This window comes from Mesoplodon bidens (assembly GCF_964165515.1).
Source record: "Mesoplodon bidens genome assembly, chromosome: 5".
In the NCBI taxonomy this organism is placed as follows: domain Eukaryota; kingdom Metazoa; phylum Chordata; class Mammalia; order Artiodactyla; family Ziphiidae; genus Mesoplodon; species Mesoplodon bidens.
The window spans coordinates 106,440,336-106,459,313 of record NC_138161.1 but is presented as its reverse complement, the minus strand read 5'-3'; the positions used below and the strand labels follow the sequence as shown (position 1 = coordinate 106,459,313).

Sequence of the window (18,978 nt, the reverse complement as noted above, 5' to 3'; positions counted from 1 at the left end):
ATCCCCTAAACGATTACCGTTCCTCATGAAAACAAAGGTATATACAAATAACTGCAATACAACTAAATTATAAATGCCTCAAAAAAGAGGGTAAAATGTCTATGGGAGCACAAAAGAGGGAATATTATTTCTACTCAAACGGATTAATTCAAGGCTTTGCATTAATGTTAGGTTTTGAACAAAGAACTGGATTCCAACAGGTAAGGGAAGAACAGAGAACAACATCAGCAAAGTTATAAATATTTTAATGGGCATCAATCTAGGGAACAACCAATAGTCCAATTAGAACACTGGATGTGGGGTGTTACAGAGAAAGGTGAGGCTAAAAAACCAGGCAGAAGCTGGATCATAGGCACCCCTTACAGACACTCTTAAGAAGTCTGGCGTCTGTAATGTAAGGGATGAGGGGTTCCTAAAGGTTTTGAGCTAGAAAGTGACAGTGTTCTGAACTTGAAGGTTATTTCTATGAAAGGCCCAATAAAATAGCACATACACTTTATTCATGTACACTTTTTTGGAAAAAAGATGCCTAGCCATCGTCAGATTCTTAAAGATCTTACAAATATGGCAACAATATTCATTGACGCAAATGGCAATAACAGCCATAGGTAGTTTGAGGGGATAACTTCTTTATATTTACAATGAGGAATATAAGATGTGCTCAGATGTAAATGGTGCAAATTTTGAGGCAAGAATTAATCACTATTCTTCTTTTTGCAATTTTCTGAATAAGTCAAAGTGAAGAATATACTAAGACTGAAAGGCAAATAAAATTCATCTGAATGACTCAATTTCTCTTATATCAGTGTAGCAATAAGTTGGATACTGAGGCTAGGTACATTAGCAAATGTTATCCATATACTTGGCTTTTAATGTTCACAAAATAGCCTTACAAATCTGACTTTATGTTAAGTACATGCCTAAATTCAAACTTATAAATATACCATTAACATATATCCTTTAACTAATTTCTATGCTGGAAACTTCTCATTTAAGTCTGTAAAATATATACATATATATTTGATAAGTAATCCATGTAAAAGCACTCACAAAATACTGCAGCTCAGAATGCAAGGTAAAGAACACAATCCCACTTAAAACACAAGTATAATTTTCATGCAAAGAAATCTGAATTTCTAATACGCTGATGGAAAAAAATCCCCTAAACTTAAAGAATATGATGATTTTCTTTCTCCCTTCCAGTTCAAGTCAGAGACACTTTAGAGACATTGGGAGAGAAACATTAACTACTAAAATGGATTTCTTTGGGCCTGAATTCTTTATCTGTAAAATAAAGAGTCTGAACTACTCAACCTTAAAGTCAAATGTCTTGACACCCTAATGCACCATTTTAATAAATCTGGGAGTATTACCAGGTGCCATCCCCTGTGCCAGGTTCATTCTATTTGATGTCTTGCAAAGCAATATACCAGTCAGTTAGGAAAAGAGAGAGGTGTGACAAGATAATTTATTCTCCCCAAAGTAATAACTGTTACAGAATTTCCCCAATCCCTATTTATTTTATTGCAAAAGTAGGAAGAAAATATAAACACTTCCCTGAGTTGTCATGTTTACTAAGCACCCAACATTCATTTTCCTAAGTGGTTTGTTTTACTGAAAACAAAAAGTTTCCCTTGATATAACTGAATAAAAATATAAAGGAAAATTACCAGGTCCAACTGCCAGTAGAAATTATTAAACTGTACGCCAGGGACTTTATAATTGCTTTGCTGCTATTGAATTTAGTCCTAATTAATACATAATAATAAGCCTTCTCAATGTGAAGAGCCAAAGTTGAACCAAAGAGAAACAAAGGTGATGCCTCTTTTGTACAATGCATTGGCTAGTCAAAAGGAGGGCTTTTAACCAAGTAGAATAATAATAATCATAATGTGTCATGCACCTTAGCACCCAAACCTTTTGCTCCTTTAACATCTCAGCTCTTTTCTGAGTAAGCTTCTTCTGTCTGAGAAGAACAAGTACAGCTAGCTACACTTGAGGAGGGAAAGGAAAATTGCTGCTATATTATAAACCGTGATTTACCCCAAGTCAGTTTTCTTCCCTGCTTTCCAACATTACTGCACAATGGGTTTAGTTAGGTGATTTCAATATAAAAATTCCCCCTGAAACAAGCTAAAGATGGCAATTATTAGTCACAATGCTTGGATGCAGCTTAGTCACCCTTGACATAAACAACCTCCTTAGTCTTCAGCTTCCTTCCTGTTAAAGGTTAGTCTAGAACAGCATTTCCTAAGCTCTGTTTCTGAGAACACTGGTATCAAAAGTTTCTCCAAAAAAAACAGAAAGCATTCAATAGAAAACATGTATTATATCTAACTCTTTAAACACATTAGCTCATTTTGACACTTTGATAAAAGACAAGTAACCTGTTATCTTCCTGTAACCCAGGAATTTCCAAATTTATTTTGTGACAGATGCCTTTTTGTTACATAAAAAAATATAAACCTTATGAAACTAGTGTTCAATAAAACATAACTTGGGGAAAAAATCTAAAAGAACTCATAAGCCTTTTTGAAGTCACATTCAATTATTTTTTAATTAATCAGGTAGACTTACTTTGGGTTAATATGTAGAAACAACTCTGTTGCATACAAGATTTTCTAGTAAATACATTTATTGAAACAACACTCAACTCTGGAAAACTGGAAGCTGTGAGCATAAGTAAGGGCACAGGTAAGGATCCCTGGAATGCTAGAGGAAAGTTATTTTAAGAAAAACATAGATTTACTGATTCCCTTCAATGGGTCAAACATTCTGCTAGAGACCTCCTATAGGGAAACAAGATATGTGGTCAATATCATTAATGTTCTTATCTACTAAGTGCTAGAAGAAAAGTGATTAACGTAATGTAAGACACGCAAAGATGAGTGCTCTAAGAGAAACATTCATACAATCAAGGTGCAGTGGAACCCAGAGGAACCCCACGCATCTTTCTCAAGTAGAAGACAAATTACTGAACTGTGGTGCTGGATCCCTTAGGGTATTTTTATGGTTTATATGATTTTATATCAGGGTTACTTCCCCCTTAAAGTTTTCACCTCTATCATACAACAGTACTGGGATTCAAAATGAGAAAATCTTGGGTATAAAGACAATCTAAAGGAGATCTGAAAATGTGATTGTCAAATGACTGTCAGAAGAACAAAAAAAAGGAAGCCATTCCATTAGATTGCTAAATTTCTTTTATTAACTAGCAATTAATATATTAACATCTAACTCAGTAGGGAACTCAAAGCAGGAATAATCCCAAAAGAGTTACTCTGTAAGACCAGAAAAAGAAGGTAACACCAATTCCATTGCTAAAAAAAACATCAGTATAACTAGGATAAAAAGAGAGAAGAGGGGCTTCCCTGGTGGCGCAGTGGTTGAGAGCCCGCCTGCCGATGCAGGGGACGAGGGTTCGTGCCCCGGTCTGGGAAGATCCCACATGCCACGGAGCGGCTGGGCCCGTGAGCCATGGCTGCTGAGCCTGCGTGTCCAGAGCCTGTGCTCCGCAATGGGAGAGGCCACAACAGTGAGAGGTCCGCGTACCACAAAAAAAAAAAAAAAAGAGAGAGAGAGAGAGAGAGAGAAGAATTTTCTCAACCAGAAAAATCCCACTCACTCCCCGTCTGGCTATATATGTATAAACCTATTTCTAAAGTGCCAAAATATAGGAAAAAATTTCAGTTGCTAAAATTATTATTATCTGAGCTATTCTCTAGATATTACCAACTTATATAAATATTTTTTAGAACACAAATTTCTAATGACCTTAAGAATGCTATGACAAAGTATTATGGCTCACACTAGATTAATTTTTAATGTAAATTGGTTACTAAGTTTATCCCTGAACAGTTCACATTATAAATAGCTCCAAATTGTTGGACTAGTGCCACAGATTTTTCATAACATGGTTGGCCATGTTACTGTTTATTTACGCAAAAAAAAAACACATTTTTTTTTTTCGCTAGTTCCACATTCACATATATTTGGACCTAGGTTCAAAGACACACATATGTATACATTCACACACAATTAGTTAAGAGTTTTATTTAAGAATAACTGAGTTAAATCAACTAAACACACATTTCTTGGCTTCATTAAACAACACTGACAAATGCTAAAGCTGTGACCAAAGAGAAAGATCCCAATAAAATTAATCCCGCCATATTAATCACAAACTCATACAGTCCAGTATTACCAAAGGCTACAAGCCCCTTCAACAGGGCACTGAGAGGAAGGAAAGAAGGGAGAGGGAAAGATAGAAAAGAGGGAGGGAGAGGCCACAATGCTGGTAAGAATATAAAAGATCTTTTTTAAACTTTTCTACAGCTGTCCCCCCAGTGGAAATGTTACCTTCCTTACATCTGTGCTCTGTTAAAAAACACAATAAAATGATACCATAACAAAGCTAGACATGCTAATTCACCCACACAAAGTCATATAACTCTACTCAGGAACAATGTTGCTCAGAAAAAAATCTGTCCCAAGAGGAAAGGGGCCTTGGATTCTATATCTGTTTTGGGGGACTATGAACTACCCAAGAGAGTTGACCCCAAAAATCTCTAAAAGAGATTTGGGTGAAAATCCAGAGAGGAATTTTCCACAGCCCTGCCGTTCAGTAAGAACTCATTAGCTAAGCAGACTCTACAAGGAAGCAGAAGAGCATGGGGGCAGTGAGGAGGGGGAGAATTCGGACAGCTGATGAGTAACAGGCAATGCAAAGTTGGCCAGAAAAATTAGCACAATTGTCTTAGTCTCCCCTATTAGGCACCCTGGACTAAAATAAATAAGCATTATCATACATCCTTCGACATCAAACTTTACTAATGCAGATTTTGTTTATTTAATATTACAACATACTAGTCAGCTGGAAGTCACATTTTTCTACAACAGAAGAACATCTTGGCGGGACAGCCATCTAATCTAAGGCATCAGTGAAAAGTCAAAAAAGTCTGAAAGCAGTTTTTTAAAGGCTAGTCTCACTAAACGTCCACAACTAGATTTCTCATCTCTCATTCCACTGCACTGGGGAAGGGGGAACATTTCAGTAGGTCAAACAGTAGCAGAAGGCAGTGCAGTAGGAGGGCAACAAAGCACAAACTCCTGAAGATCCCTCAGATCAGACTGCACTAGAACACACCTAAGCCTGTGTATTGTTTCCCCTTCCTAATTTCACGCTTATCTCCCTATAAGAGAAATCAGAGTTGCTGTAAGGGGCAGAATGGTGGGGAAAACACCTGGCAAGAATGCAAAAAGGAAAGAGCAACTATTAATTTAATATGTGGCAGAGACTTTATATACTTAATTATTTTATTTATTTATTTATTTTACATCTTTTTTGGAGTATAATTGCTTTACAATGGTGTGTTAGTTTCTGCTTTATAACAAAGTGAATCAGCTATACATATACATATATCCCCATATCTCTTCCCTCTTGCATCTCCCTCCCTCCCACCCTCCCTATCCCACCCTTCTAGGTGGTCACAAAGCACCGAGCTGATCTCCCTGTGTATATACTTAATTTTATTTAAACTTCACAACAGCCCTTTGGGGTAAGTGTGGAGTTACCATGGACTTCTTCAACTTGGAACCCGAGGTTCTCCACAGTTAAGTGAGATGCTGAAAGTCTCAGCTAAAAGTTAAATGGATAAGATTCAAACCCAGGATAGTCTAACTCCAAAGTCTCTGTGTTCTATGTTGTGTCACAGTATATCCAGGTCAGAGGCAGTCAGTCAGGAGACTGAACGGTACAGACATTTCTCTGGCATCTTATTGTAGCTTGGGACCAGTAATGTACTTCTTTAAGACTTAATTTCTTCATCTGAAAAATGCAGTTATTCACTACACTACACACTTTATATAGTATAACAATGAGATTATTGTGATTGCTATTTAGATTCCACATGCGTAAAATAAAGTATTTTGGTTTCCCGAATACTGTTTTTCCCCAAATGGGGTGGGGGGAGTGGGGGGAATTACAGGACACCAGTAGCATTTATAAGAAGCCAACTTCATTACTCTGTGATTTTTAAAATAGAAGCTTTTCTGTCTACAAAACATAATCACTTCTTTCAGTTGCCAGTTTTATCTCCAAGGCAGTCTTGACTATAGAGATGCAACACATCCTGTAGTAAGAAAGAGCTCCTGTGCTGCTAACAGGAAGGATGAAAAGGAATCCTTAGTTCCTACTTACGACTCTGATCATCACATAATCATGGTTTGTTTCTTAAAGAAATAGCTAAATACACTCACACCAGACGTCTCACACTCACCTGGCATTGAACAAGGAGTTCCAGAGGAACAAGGATGGCTCAGTGGAGGAACAGAAGATGCAGGCTGGTTCACCGATAACCCTGATTATACCTATTTAATAGGGTGATTGTATGTGCCAGTTTGCCCAGGAGAGTCCCAGTTTATGTACTTATTAATAGCACCCCCTTTAACCCTGAAAAGTATTTCTGAGTATGCAAAATACCATATGGTACTGTTAAAAATAATAAATCATTTTTTCCTTATTATAAATCAAGACAATGGCCAAGAACAGCACAATAGGTGTATAAAAAGCAGACAGAGAATCAAAGCAAATTGAAAAGGAACCATTTGAAATGCTGAAAACATAACACAAAATCAAGTGATCATTAAGTGCAAATTCAAGTCTTCTCACAAACCATATACTACTGCTAATTTTAGCCATTTTCAGCTTTAAAAACAACACAGTTTAAAAATATATACAGAATCAAACAGATCATTGTTTTGAGGCAGCGTATCACAGGAGAGTGAAACCATTAACAAAAAAGAATGAGAGCAATGAACAGTCCCTGATTCCTGTTCAGGCTACACTCAAGGTCTGCTCTCCCTAAATTTGTGGGAATAACCCACAGACAGACACCCAGTATTGAGCTGAAGCATCCCTTAAAAATTCATTTATACCAAGAACTTCAGAACATGATCTTATTAGGAAATAGGATCTTTGCAGATATAATTAAGAGGAGATCATACTGGATTAGGGTGGGTCCTCAGTCCAATGACTGGTGTCCTTATAAGAAAACAAAAGGACAAAAAGATACAGGGAAGAAGGCCATGTGACAATAAAGGTAGAGACTCACATGATGCAACTACAAGCCAAGGAATGCCAGACAGCCAAGAGCCACCAGAAGCTAGGAGGAGGCAAAGAAGGATCTTTCCTAATAGGTAGCATGGCCCTGCGAACATCTTAATTTCGATTTGCAGCCTTCAGAACTGTGAGAGAGTAAAGTTCTATTGTTTTAAGCCACGTTTGTGGTAATTTGTTACAGCAGCCCTACGGAAACGAATTCACAATGTATGTCAAATTATCCATTATCATCTTTTAAGACTTCACCACTTAAACAACTGGTCAAAGGGCAATAAACATGGTTCATGGAGGGCGACACTTGGACTATGCACCCCAAAAGGGGAGAGTTCTGCCCATCCAGCAACCCTACACTGAGCCCGTGAATACAGAAAGTCACAGCTCTGGAGCTGAGCAACCTTCCTCTGTGGGGTGGAGGGGCACTAACTAAGTTGTACCTCATCCTTCTTCTCCTGAATGCGTCGTCTCTCGGCCTCAATAGCCAGCTTCTCCTGAATCTCCTGAGCAATTTCACAGTCTTGTTGTTCACTAAAACACAAAGGTGAAAACAACATGAATAAAGAACATAAGGAATGATTTTTCCTAAACACAATTTCCTGAATACTCACTATGAGTCAGTATATATTTTTATCTCACTTAATCTTCACAATAATGATGCAAAGAGGTTGATATTGTCATATCCTAAAGATGAAAAAACTGGAGGCGCAGAGTAGTGGAATCATTTCCCTAAGATTGCAGAGAAGGGGCTTCCCTGGTGGCGCAGTGGTTGAGAGTCCGCCTGCCGATGCAGGGGACACGGGTTCGTGCCCTGGTCCAGGAGGATCCCACATACCATGGAGCGGCTGGGCCCGTGAACCATGGCCACTGAGCCTGCGCATCCGGAGCCTGTGCTCCGCAATGGGAGAGGCCACAACAGTGAGAGGCCCGCGTACCGAAAAAAAAAAAAAAAGATTGCAGAGAAAATAAGTGGTAGAATCTGAATGCAATACCCAGACACTACATTTTAGTGGGAGAAACAAGACAAATCATTTTGGTGGGAGAAACAAGACAAATCATTTTGGTGGGAGAAATAGATCCTTTAAAACAGCACCTATGAAACAGTGGTTCCAACAGAAAATGGGATTTGGATCTCTCAGAGATGGCTACAGGTACACAAGTCTTCGGTTTGCAGATTTCAAGAAAAGGCACTGGGCAGCTTATAACTCTAGAGTGTGATAGTGCTGGGGAGCCAGCCTTTACACAGCCTTTACAACCTTTAACTGCTAACTAGGAGAGAGATACAGGCATGTTTAGAGTTCACTGTCTAAAAAGATGCTGGAACAAAATTACAATTGTGGTTTATATATGCAGTTCGTTTGCTACACAAACATGTCCTCTTATTCTCCCCCTGCCAGTTGAACTTAAAGTACTCAGTTAATCTAGTCTTGGTTGTATATTCCATGTTTAATGGCAGTCTTTTGTAACTGAAGTGTTGGGTGTTAGGGGCAATATCCTAACTTCTCTGGAGGAATCGAAATCCATACATTCTATTCTAACAAAACTGAGGGGATGAAGACTATTCTCATTTGTATAAAGAACTGGTCACTTTCAACATGTTTGGAAATAGGTGTAGGTGAGAGTAGATGTGTGCGTACATGGGGGTATGCATGTATGTGTATAACACACATACAGGACAGAAAGGGAGGAAGGGAATACAAGACAGAGAGCACAGGCCAGAAGCAGAAATGGCAAGCTTTTTTAGAATCAGTAGAAAAATCACTGGACAAGATGCCTGGAGACCTGATTTCCAGTCCTGCCACTGTTAACCAGTGAATCATGCACTCTTATGTCGTCTTATCAGCTATAAAAGTTTTTGGACTTAATGACTTCATATTACAGGTCTAACATTCAAGGATTCTGAACCATTCAAACCACAGAATTGAAAACAAAAATCTACTCATTTTTTATTTCCATACCCTCTTTTCATTCACTTACTTTTTTTTTAAACTTACCAAAAAGTGTTTATTAATCTAGTTTTAAAAAGATGGAATGCTTCACAAATTTGTGTGTTGCTTTGGCAAACGCTCAGAGTTCTTTTTCCCTGAGTCCCTTAAAGGCAATGACTATGTTTTATTCATATCTGTGCTCTCTGGTGCCTTTCACGGTGGCAGAGTTATTAGCAAGAGTCAGTAAGAATGTTTATGCACAAAATAAGGAAGCTGAATAAAATCACGAATAAAGTCCTTTCTGAAATTAATAAAATAGAAAAACCCTTCCTCAAAGGCAGCAAAAATAATAGGCTATCCTGTTTATTTAAACATGACAACTAAAGTAAATAGAAGGGTCCCTTCACTTCCTCCTTTACCCCTTCCTCCTCAAAACAATTTTGTGGTTAAATCCACCATTAGAGATTTAGGTATAGGAGCCTCTCTCAAAGAAGAAATGTACTCTGTGAGCCTTTAAAACATTAAAAAGAATAAAAAGTCATTGTGCTGGAAGAGACCTTAGATATGATCTCTCCATTTAGGAGGAGACAGAGCAATAACTTTGGTCAGACACTGAAGTTATGAAGAGAACTAAGGGTACGATTCAGAGCTTTCCAAAAGATTCCGCCTCTACTTAAAAAGCAAGGGGTTTGGGACTTCCCTGTGGTCCAGTGGTTAGGACGTGGTGCTTCTACTGCTGGGGCACAGGTTTGATCCCTGGTCAGGGAACTAAGAGCCTGTAAGCTGTGCGGCACAGACACACAAAAAGAAAAACCAGGGGTTCGAGGAAAATAGGAGTAGCAAACACTGCTAGGAAACAATAAAGGAACCCAACAGACCTCATAAAGTTCTTTGACATCCAGTATTTCGCTGGATTTCCCCCAAAAGCCCAGGAGGCAGAGGGGACAGAGATCATTTGCCCCCTGTACAGGTAAGGAAAACTGAGTCAGAGAGGTGGACCAAATGACTCAAAGTCTTCAGTGAAGAGTGTTGAGTCCACACCAGAAACCACATGTCCCAAAACCTAGTAAAGTATTCCAACAACAAAGACAATTTTTTTAATTCAAACAAAACTATGGGATAGTCACTGTAGGATCTGTAATCTAATAGTGAAAGGAATCAAAGGAACGGATGGAGAGTCCTCTTCCCTGCCCTGGTTGCTGACCCCACAGAGAAAAACAGTCCGGGCATGATGCCATCCCAGTCCCCAAGTCCTCACAGGTCTTTGTAGCGCTTCTGCAGCTGAGCGTGAGCTTTCAGATCTTCCTCTTGAAGCTGCTTAGCCACCTGGAGATCATGCTGGACCAAACGGTTCCGCTGAACATTCGATGCCAAATGATGCTCAACTGGATAGTAAAATTGGAGAGAGGAATTATAATGCTTTGGCTTATTAATGATAAACCTGAGAATAAACTTAAGAAGAGCCTTTCCATTAAAAAGAGCTTCACATCCATCATTTCATCTTATGCTCTAAATAATGCTATATAATACGCAGCACAGGAGTTATTATTTTCATCTTTGCATTGCAGAAAAAGAGAATCAGAAAGGTTAAGTAATTTGTATTGGGCACAAGATAAAATAGTGGCAGTGCCAGGACTTCTACTCAAATAATCTAAAGCCAGGGCCAGTGCTCTTTCTGCTCTACAAGTTGCCCCCTTATTTATAAAATACTATTTCAATACTGAATTTTTATATTGACACACGAATTAATGATTCACAAATTACAAATTCATACTTACGCACTTTTGTATAACACATATGACTTAGATTTACTATTCATGAGTACATACATAAAAATTCAGAAAAATCTACAATCTAGACACTGCCCTCACCTGGGAAAAGATGTTCAGGCCTCCTATTCTAGGGGAAGGAACCCATCCCTCTGCCAGCCTTCTACACAGCCCCCATGCATGTATAACCACTATCTCCCTCCTACAGCACTAAGGCAAAGGAAATGGTTCAAGTTCCTCTTTTCCTCCGATACACCCAACAGTCTTCTCATCCCTAGCAGCTATCTGACTTCAAAACACCCAGAACTTCATTCTTCACTGAGGTGTCATTTGCCTAGACAGATCCCTCAGGATGGATGGGTGATATAGCCCGATGACTCTGTTTTCTCCCTGCCTCATCCTGAGAAATCTGCCGCAAGCTACCACTAAAAAAGAAAATTGAAGGAGCATGCAGAGGGCTATTACTCACTCTCTTGTTCCTGCAGGCTGTGGGCCAGGGTGTGGTCCTCCAGGACAGCAAAATCTCGGCACACTGCAGAGGATGAGGGAGAAGGGCAGACAGGAAGGCTCATTAGTAGTACTTTAACATAAAAAGAAAAAGATCTTGCTCAGGACTTCAAAGACTCCAACCTAATATTTTAGGATGATCAACTTTATAACTCGCAATGCGCAAAACAGTGACTAGTTAGTATAAAGTCTTCATTCACAAAAATCCACATAGTACCTGCTCAGGGCCAAGAACAAGGTATCACAAAATAATGGTTAGGTCCCTGGCCTAAGGAAATTAATCACAGAATCAGAACCCAGAGGCCCAGAAATTCTAATCCACTTCTATAAAGAGAGGGCAAGGACTGCTGTAATAATAAGAGACAAGAATGTTTCACATATTGCAGCTGAGAAAAATCTGAGTTTTTGCATGGTCAGAGGAGCTAAGCCATCTGGGATTCAGAGGATCCTTTCCCAGAGCCTTATGTGTATCCTGGTGCTCTTAAGGAAAAACACACCTTTATTAGTCCCTTAGGCAGGAGCAGATCTCTATTTTAAGTGTAGTCACATTCTTCAATGGGTCCACACCCTCAGACACGAGTTAGAACTGGTTCTCTACGTCTCTCTAAATATAGAGCTGCCTAAAGAGAGCCTGCAAACCAAAAGACAGTGGGAACCTTGGAGGGTACCAGGCATCTGCCCCTAGCTTTGCCTCCATCTGGATAGCCAGGCAAGAGCGTTTCCTGGACTACTTTCTTAGACGCAAATAAGAAGAGATGGTCTTAAAGGTCCATTCTACCCCAAACTGTAATTTAAACTTCTGCTTCTTAAAACATACACATGAAGGACTCTTATCATGAAAAATGCTGTTTTGTTTGTTTTAAGGACGTGTAGTTTAGGTGATATATCCTTACGCTATTCCAAACATGTACCTCACATTAAAGAGGAAAGTTCCCAAAGCCTCAGATTATTGCAATGTGTAGGACTCATGAAACTGTCCTCTAGGGCTTACCAGAGTTTACAGATTTCTTTCTGCAGCTCTGACTTTGTCTGTGAAGACATTTAATTAAAACAGAATGAAAAAACATTCCTTTGCCATTCTTAGCACTTATGTATGTTCACATACACATTCACACAGCCCTGTCCCTCGCTGAGATATAATGCAACAAAAAAGCAGGCAGAGCTTGGAGACGTCAAGATTACTCTGAAAAGGTTTTATAATGGAAAAATCATTTCTGCCCCCAAATCATATTAAAACAAATATGACCTACTTAGCCCTGGCTCAAATGCAACTACAAAACCAGCAATTTCAATAGAAAGTCCTGTTCTTTTATATTCAATATATTCTCAGCAAATTCTAACAACTTGAGGCCCAGGTCAAAGTCCCCCAATATTTCACAGAATGAAAGTGCTTTCAAGAAGAGCTAGTTAAATCTCTTATTTAACAGGTGAGGAAAATAAGGGCCAGAAGGAAGAAAGGGCTTCTGAAGGCTGTATACATAGTTTGCTGGTGGCAGGACTGGGAGTCAGTTTCTCAGCAAGCAAGAGCTCTTTCTGCTCATGACAATCAGCCCTCCTGGACTCTGGTAAACCACAGTCAGAACAGACTGAAAGAAGATATTCTATGCTGACCAACATGCATTCTCTAAAACACTTAGCTGATTGACATTAATTAATTAAATGTCTAAGACACATATGGATTTAGTTCACAGAAAACAAATATTCAGAATGAATATTTTAAAAAGTTTAAAAGCCACTTCAATTTATGTTATTAGAGCAGAAAGGTATGCCAAAACAATATATTTTATATGCTTTTAATATTATGCTGAATAAAATAAAAATTACAAAATTACTACAGTTTTCCATGTGGATAACCATGTGAATAACTGCAATAATTAATCCATAATTTCCCATGCATCCACTCTAGTTGCCTTCAAAGTCCGCCTCTGTATTCTTTGCAATGCTAATCTAATGCAACCTGGGAAAGTCACACATCCAGCCACCTTGCAAATCAGTAACCAGTTTGGGAATTACAGAAAACAATTCTCAGCCAGGACAAGTTCAAAGCCAGGAGCTTTGCTCCTCCTCTAATCCACTCTACTTTGAAGCAAACAGCTATAAACAGTACTGAGAATAAACAGCATAAACTCATCTCACTACGTTTCCAGGCAGGCACATTTAAGATGAACTATTGGACCCTGGGCTTTTATCCTGCCACTTCTCAAACGTTTTCCCTCCTATGTTCACTTTCATTCACCCTAATCTCAGGTTATCTTCTTGCCATTAAGCCAACCCCATCATTCTCCATTCCCATCCAGCCCTGCAATCTCTACACCTTCCACACAGTTAGTGCTGGATGTAGCATAAAGTAGGACTTCAGGAGATGCTCATTAATAGAAAAAAATGAAGAAATACTGGTCAATAAAGTCAAAGAACAGAGCTCCATAGACAGGAGGAAAACAATGTTATGAACAGAATTAAGCTCTGTCGTTAATGACAGCATCACAGAGACTTGTAAAATTTTTCAGACATTCAAGTAAAAACTAGAAACCTCTCCCTTTCCCATGAAAAGAACAGAGCTTTAGTGATTTTTAAAATCCAGATATGTACATATATACAGTGGATTAGTTTATATGAAGGCAAGCAAGTCTCAGGAGTGGGAAGTAGGATGTATATACCTCCCACCTATTTTCCTTGAAGAGAAAGATGATTCTCATTCATCTGTGGATCCCCCTCAATAAACAAATGGCATAGTACGCACCTAGTAAACACAGTTATTCAACAAACATTTGCTAAATTCTATTATTAGGAGGAATAAGTCATTTACAAGCCATCAGGGAGGTGGAGTTGACAGAAAGGTAAATAAGCATGATATAAAATTTAATAAAGGTTATAAAGACCTATAGAAAATTCCTTGAGGGCATAAAAGTGGAGCAGTTGTGCTTGTTATGAACTGGGGGTAGGTATAAGGAGTGCGGGTGACTTGGCAGAGCTGTATCAGGAAAGCTTAAAGTAGTTAACATACAAAACCAACCTCAAAGGAAGGTTAAAACTCCTAGGGCAGAAGTGGTGAGCGTTCTTAGCAGAGGGACGAATTAACTCTATACAAACTAGAAGATGAGTGAAGAAGTCATTCCTGTTTTGTCATTTTTTTACCCACATCCCCAAACTTTCTGAAAATAAATTGCTATGAAAACTGAGCAAGCTTCTTCCCACATAAAAATGCCTGGATTGGGTTTCCCTGGTGGCGCAGTGGTTGAGAGTCCGCCTGCCGATGCAGGGGACGCGGGTTCGTGCTCTGGTCCGGGAAGATCCCACATGCCGTGGAGCGGCTGGGCCTGTGAGCCATGACCACTGAGCCTGCGCGTCCGGAGCCTGTGCTCTGTAACGGGAAAGGCCACAACAGTGAGAGGCCCGCGTACAAAAAAGAAAAAAAAAAAAAAAAAAAGCCTGGATTACTAATACATTCACTAGAAACTATTTCTTTCAACTGTGTCTGTATTGCCTTTTATGTTCTGGTATAATTTTGTGAATTATTCTGTTTTAGTGTAAATGCTATTAGTAGCAGATGGAATACATACTCACTGCTTTGAGAGCTGGGTTTATGCTTACTTTCCTTTTTTCTGTACACATGGAAACACCCTCTATGAATGAGGAAGATGTTCCAGACACAGATTTTGTCTTGAAAAGTTTGGTAATGATAGGCAACTGCAATTGACATTGATATAACACTTTGTAGATTACAATGTACTTTCACACTTATTCCTCCTAACTGTCTGAGGGTCTGAAGGTTTTATCAATATCCTCATTTTATTTATGAGGAAACTAGGCTCAGAGAAATAAACTGGCTTGACCAAGATAACCCAACAAATGAGCAAATGAATTGCAAACCAACCTGAGCTCTTCTGGCCTCCAATATTTCTGCTCAAAGAACTCCTAGAAGAAATGGGTCTATGTTTAAGTATGTCAGAAAAGAGTGATATTATTAAATACTAATTAAAATAATACAAATATGCATTAGGTTATTTGAAATTGAGGATGAAATAAAATTTAGGTAAGGGTGGTACATGTGTTCAGAAGGTGGGTTCCAAGGTCCTAAAACAGAGCAATAAAAATGGACATAGTTTACTTGGTCTCACTATCTCCCAAGAAGAAGTCTCTAGCTATCACGTTTGGCCTGTGTTCACTTCTGAAAAGCAAGGACAAAAAAATTTTGCACAGTATTTCATAGATGACCTATAAGAAAAACCCTAGGTAGTAACTGCAGTGGGAAATTCCAAGGAAAATCTCCCTTTGGGATCTAACCACTTTCCCCCATCTCCATCCAAAATCAATGGCTTTTCTTCCCCTTGGTAAGAGAGTATTAATGAATTCAGACTAATGTGTCTCAGAGTTGTTAAAGACAATTTTAACTAAGAAATGATAACATAGGTAAAACCCCTAAGCCTTTGTCTGCTGCCCTACAAGAGAAATGTCTCTCTACTCGATTAAAGAAGTCTCTTCCCTTTATTAAAAGCTTTAATAAAACTGCCTCAGTAGAAGAGAAATGGGATGCAGGTAAACTGTGAATAGACCTCAGCCTAATGCCAAATCTTCCACATTCTCAGCCCCAGGAAAGTTTATATATAGGGACTAAGGTGATGTCAACATCACCACCACTAATACCAACACCAAAACCAGTCTCCAACCCCATCACCACCACCATCAGTGGGAGCTTCTTAGAGATGCTCAGCTATGGAATGGAGACACTCTGCTAACCACCTGCCCCAATTATGAGCCCCAAAACAACAAACACAGCTCTGAGCCTGTGGTCACTCTGACAACTGAAATTTCCCACTTTCAGGCAGAAAGCTGAAAACAATAAGAATAATACCCAAGTAATGTTTGAGCAATTAATTTATTGGGATAAAGCATAACTGAAAGGTAACCTTTGATCCTTCTCTGACTTTTAGTGTCTATAATTTCATCTTGTTGAAATGAACAAAATTGAAATACAGTATGACAGAGGAAATAGAGTGGCAGCTAATTTTGGCTGATGTTAAAGAGGTAAACAACACAGGTGTTCCATATTCATTTACTTTATTCCTAAAGTAGCCAATGGGAGGGCTACTTTTCTGATCAAGTCTCCAAATGCCCTGTTCTTTCCAATATACTATGGTTACTCCATCTGTCTGGGAGATAGAAGAGCCTTCTGAGCACAGATCTATAAAATAATTAAATCAGATCCACCTTCCTATAGTTATTATTCTCAGTATAATTATCCCCCCTTACTAAACTACCCACAAAGTACACACAGATTTCTGCAATTCTTTTATGAAAGACATAGATTTTCATTCCATATATTGTACAAATGATTGGGGCATCATTAACCACTGTTTCAATTGTTTGGGGATTTTTATGGTTATTGGTTTTGGTGTATGTTTTTCTTGGGTGGTTGGCGTGGGTGTGAAACACAGAGAATTGGGGAGTCTTGCAAGTCTGAGGGAAGTTTGGTCACCATTACACAGATGATGGACATAAGAACCCTTTTCTATCTGCCAGCGGTTCCTCTCTACTCTCAAAAAATTCATAATCAACCTTCAGAAACCTCATTCAAATGTTACTTCTCTGTTAATCCAATCCTATAGGACACAGAACCAAAACCATCACAACTGATGCTCTCACACACCCAGCAGATTTACTTATGCTTTTCTTCCCCCCAGTGATTTCATAATATGTAGTAAATATAACACTGGAGAACTAATCATATAAATACATGTATTCATTTGTTTCCCCATTATACATTCAAGATCCTGAAAGGTAGGAAAAATCTTATGGATCATTTTCTCTCCAATATTTATTTCAATGCCTGGGATGATGGTTTTCAAATAAATCCTTGTGGAAAGGAGGGCTCCTGAGAAAAACGATGACTAGTATAAATGATGCACCATGAAATCTTGCATTTCCACATTCTCCAGCTTACCTAAACAAAGCTAAGAAGCTGCACATCTACCCACAATGCCTTAAATGACAGTGAAGGGTTTCTGTTCCCAACACCCCAAATTTCAGATGTATTATAATGGAAAGGATAATTACCTGATAGACTCCTAGAACACCTAGAAAAGTTGTACACTCAGGCAGGTGGTCAATTCTTGGTTCCTTTAGAGGACAATTAAGTACATCACTCAAAATGGCTCTGAAAGTTAGAATAACATGCCAAGGATCACATAGTTAAATATGTGGCATTTCCAAGATTAGACCCCAGGGCTATGAAAAATGTCTGTATACATGAGGACATGTTTATTAAGCTAAACAGCCTGACAGGGTACATAGGATGTATGTGGCATTTTAAAGCAGAATGCACTGTGTGCTAAGGTGCTGGCATGAATTTTCAGAATCTGGAGCTAGTCCCCTGAGCTATTTGTTTGATAAAATGGGCTCATGTCCTCAGAAGTCCTCTATAGTTGCAGGCTGCCAAATAGTCCTGAAAATTAGAAAATGTTAATAAATTAAATAAAAGGTGAATGAAAAACAAGTCAAGGATGACAGAACCAAAAAAAAAAAAAAAAGTAGGAGGAGAGAAAAGTCCTGAGAAATCTAGTAACAGAAAGACATTTTCAGGGTTAATTATCCTTCCATCAACATTACAAAATGATAGAAAGCTCCCCTTTTCATAAAAAGCTCCACAAAGACCAGAACAGTATAACCCAGGATTTTCTGCAAAGTTCTACCAAATATCTGATTTGCTAAAGTCACCACCTTGGTTAGAAGTCTAAAATGTCTTAGAGCATCAAGAGGCTTTAATCCAAAATACCTCTGAAAATAATAAGGCCCTAGATGACAGGTTGGGTTCCCAAGTTTCCTCAAATATTTCTAAATTTCAGTCACTGTTCATAAAAAGGTGCTGATTCATCACTTTCTTAAAATTATAGAAATTGATTATCAGAAAGGGTCTGAGTAGTTGTTTAGTCCAGCTTTATCTTGTCCAAATAATCATCTGGACTCCTCATAAATATTTAACCACAGGAAGCCCACTTCCTTTCAACACAGTTCCCTTTCGGGTAACTATAAAATGGTCTGTGGAAGGACAAAACCTGCCAATCTATAGATATCATCCCTGGTCCTAGTTCCAGCCTCAGAGTGCACTCACATTCCCTACAGTGTATGTGGGTGTTTTGTAAAAACCACTGGTACTCTTCAGTCTGTTGTTTTATACACACCATAGATGACCATCCACATAGCATATTATATAGGCTATGCACAGGTGAAGTCCTGAAGGTACTCGCCATGATATGGGCAGAGCCCAGGGCTGATTTCTGAGCCTTTCTATAGTGTACACTGACTATAGCTGAAATACTTGATTTTTCAAGTTAAATTTTATTTAGAAAATACTAGAAAAGATAAACATCAAAATCCTAACATTGATCAGGTACTGTAGGACTATAATGTAGCTTATTTTCCTTCTAAAACATTTCTATATTTTCCAATTTATCTAACATGAAATGGAATCTTATTATTTATAATCCCTTGCATAACATTTTATAATAAAAAAATACATGTTTTTAATCTAATTTAAGCATGGAAACAGTGAAGCAGCAAATATTTACTACAGGAGAAAATAAGTTGCAGTAGCAATGTTTATGGATTCAATTTAATTATACTGTTTCCTTAAGGTTAGAGAATAAGTTTTTTTTTTTTAAGG

The 18,978-nt window shown here is 38.5% G+C and overlaps 1 protein-coding gene across 3 annotated transcripts in view; it reads right to left on the bottom strand.

Annotated features, from left to right (window-relative positions):
• The window catches only part of CCDC50 (coiled-coil domain containing 50), a 66,559-nt gene that overhangs the window by 30,173 nt on the left and 17,408 nt on the right, over window positions 1-18,978 (bottom strand). For all 3 annotated transcript variants that reach the window (XM_081235174.1, XM_081235173.1, XM_081235175.1), the window contains exons 2-4: window positions 11,281-11,343; window positions 10,301-10,427; window positions 7,555-7,645 (exon numbers count right to left, since the gene is read on the bottom strand). In XM_081235174.1, coding sequence (XP_081091300.1) covers window positions 7,555-7,645; window positions 10,301-10,427; window positions 11,281-11,343 — 281 coding nt within the window. The remainder of the gene's footprint in view (window positions 1-7,554; window positions 7,646-10,300; window positions 10,428-11,280; window positions 11,344-18,978) is intronic.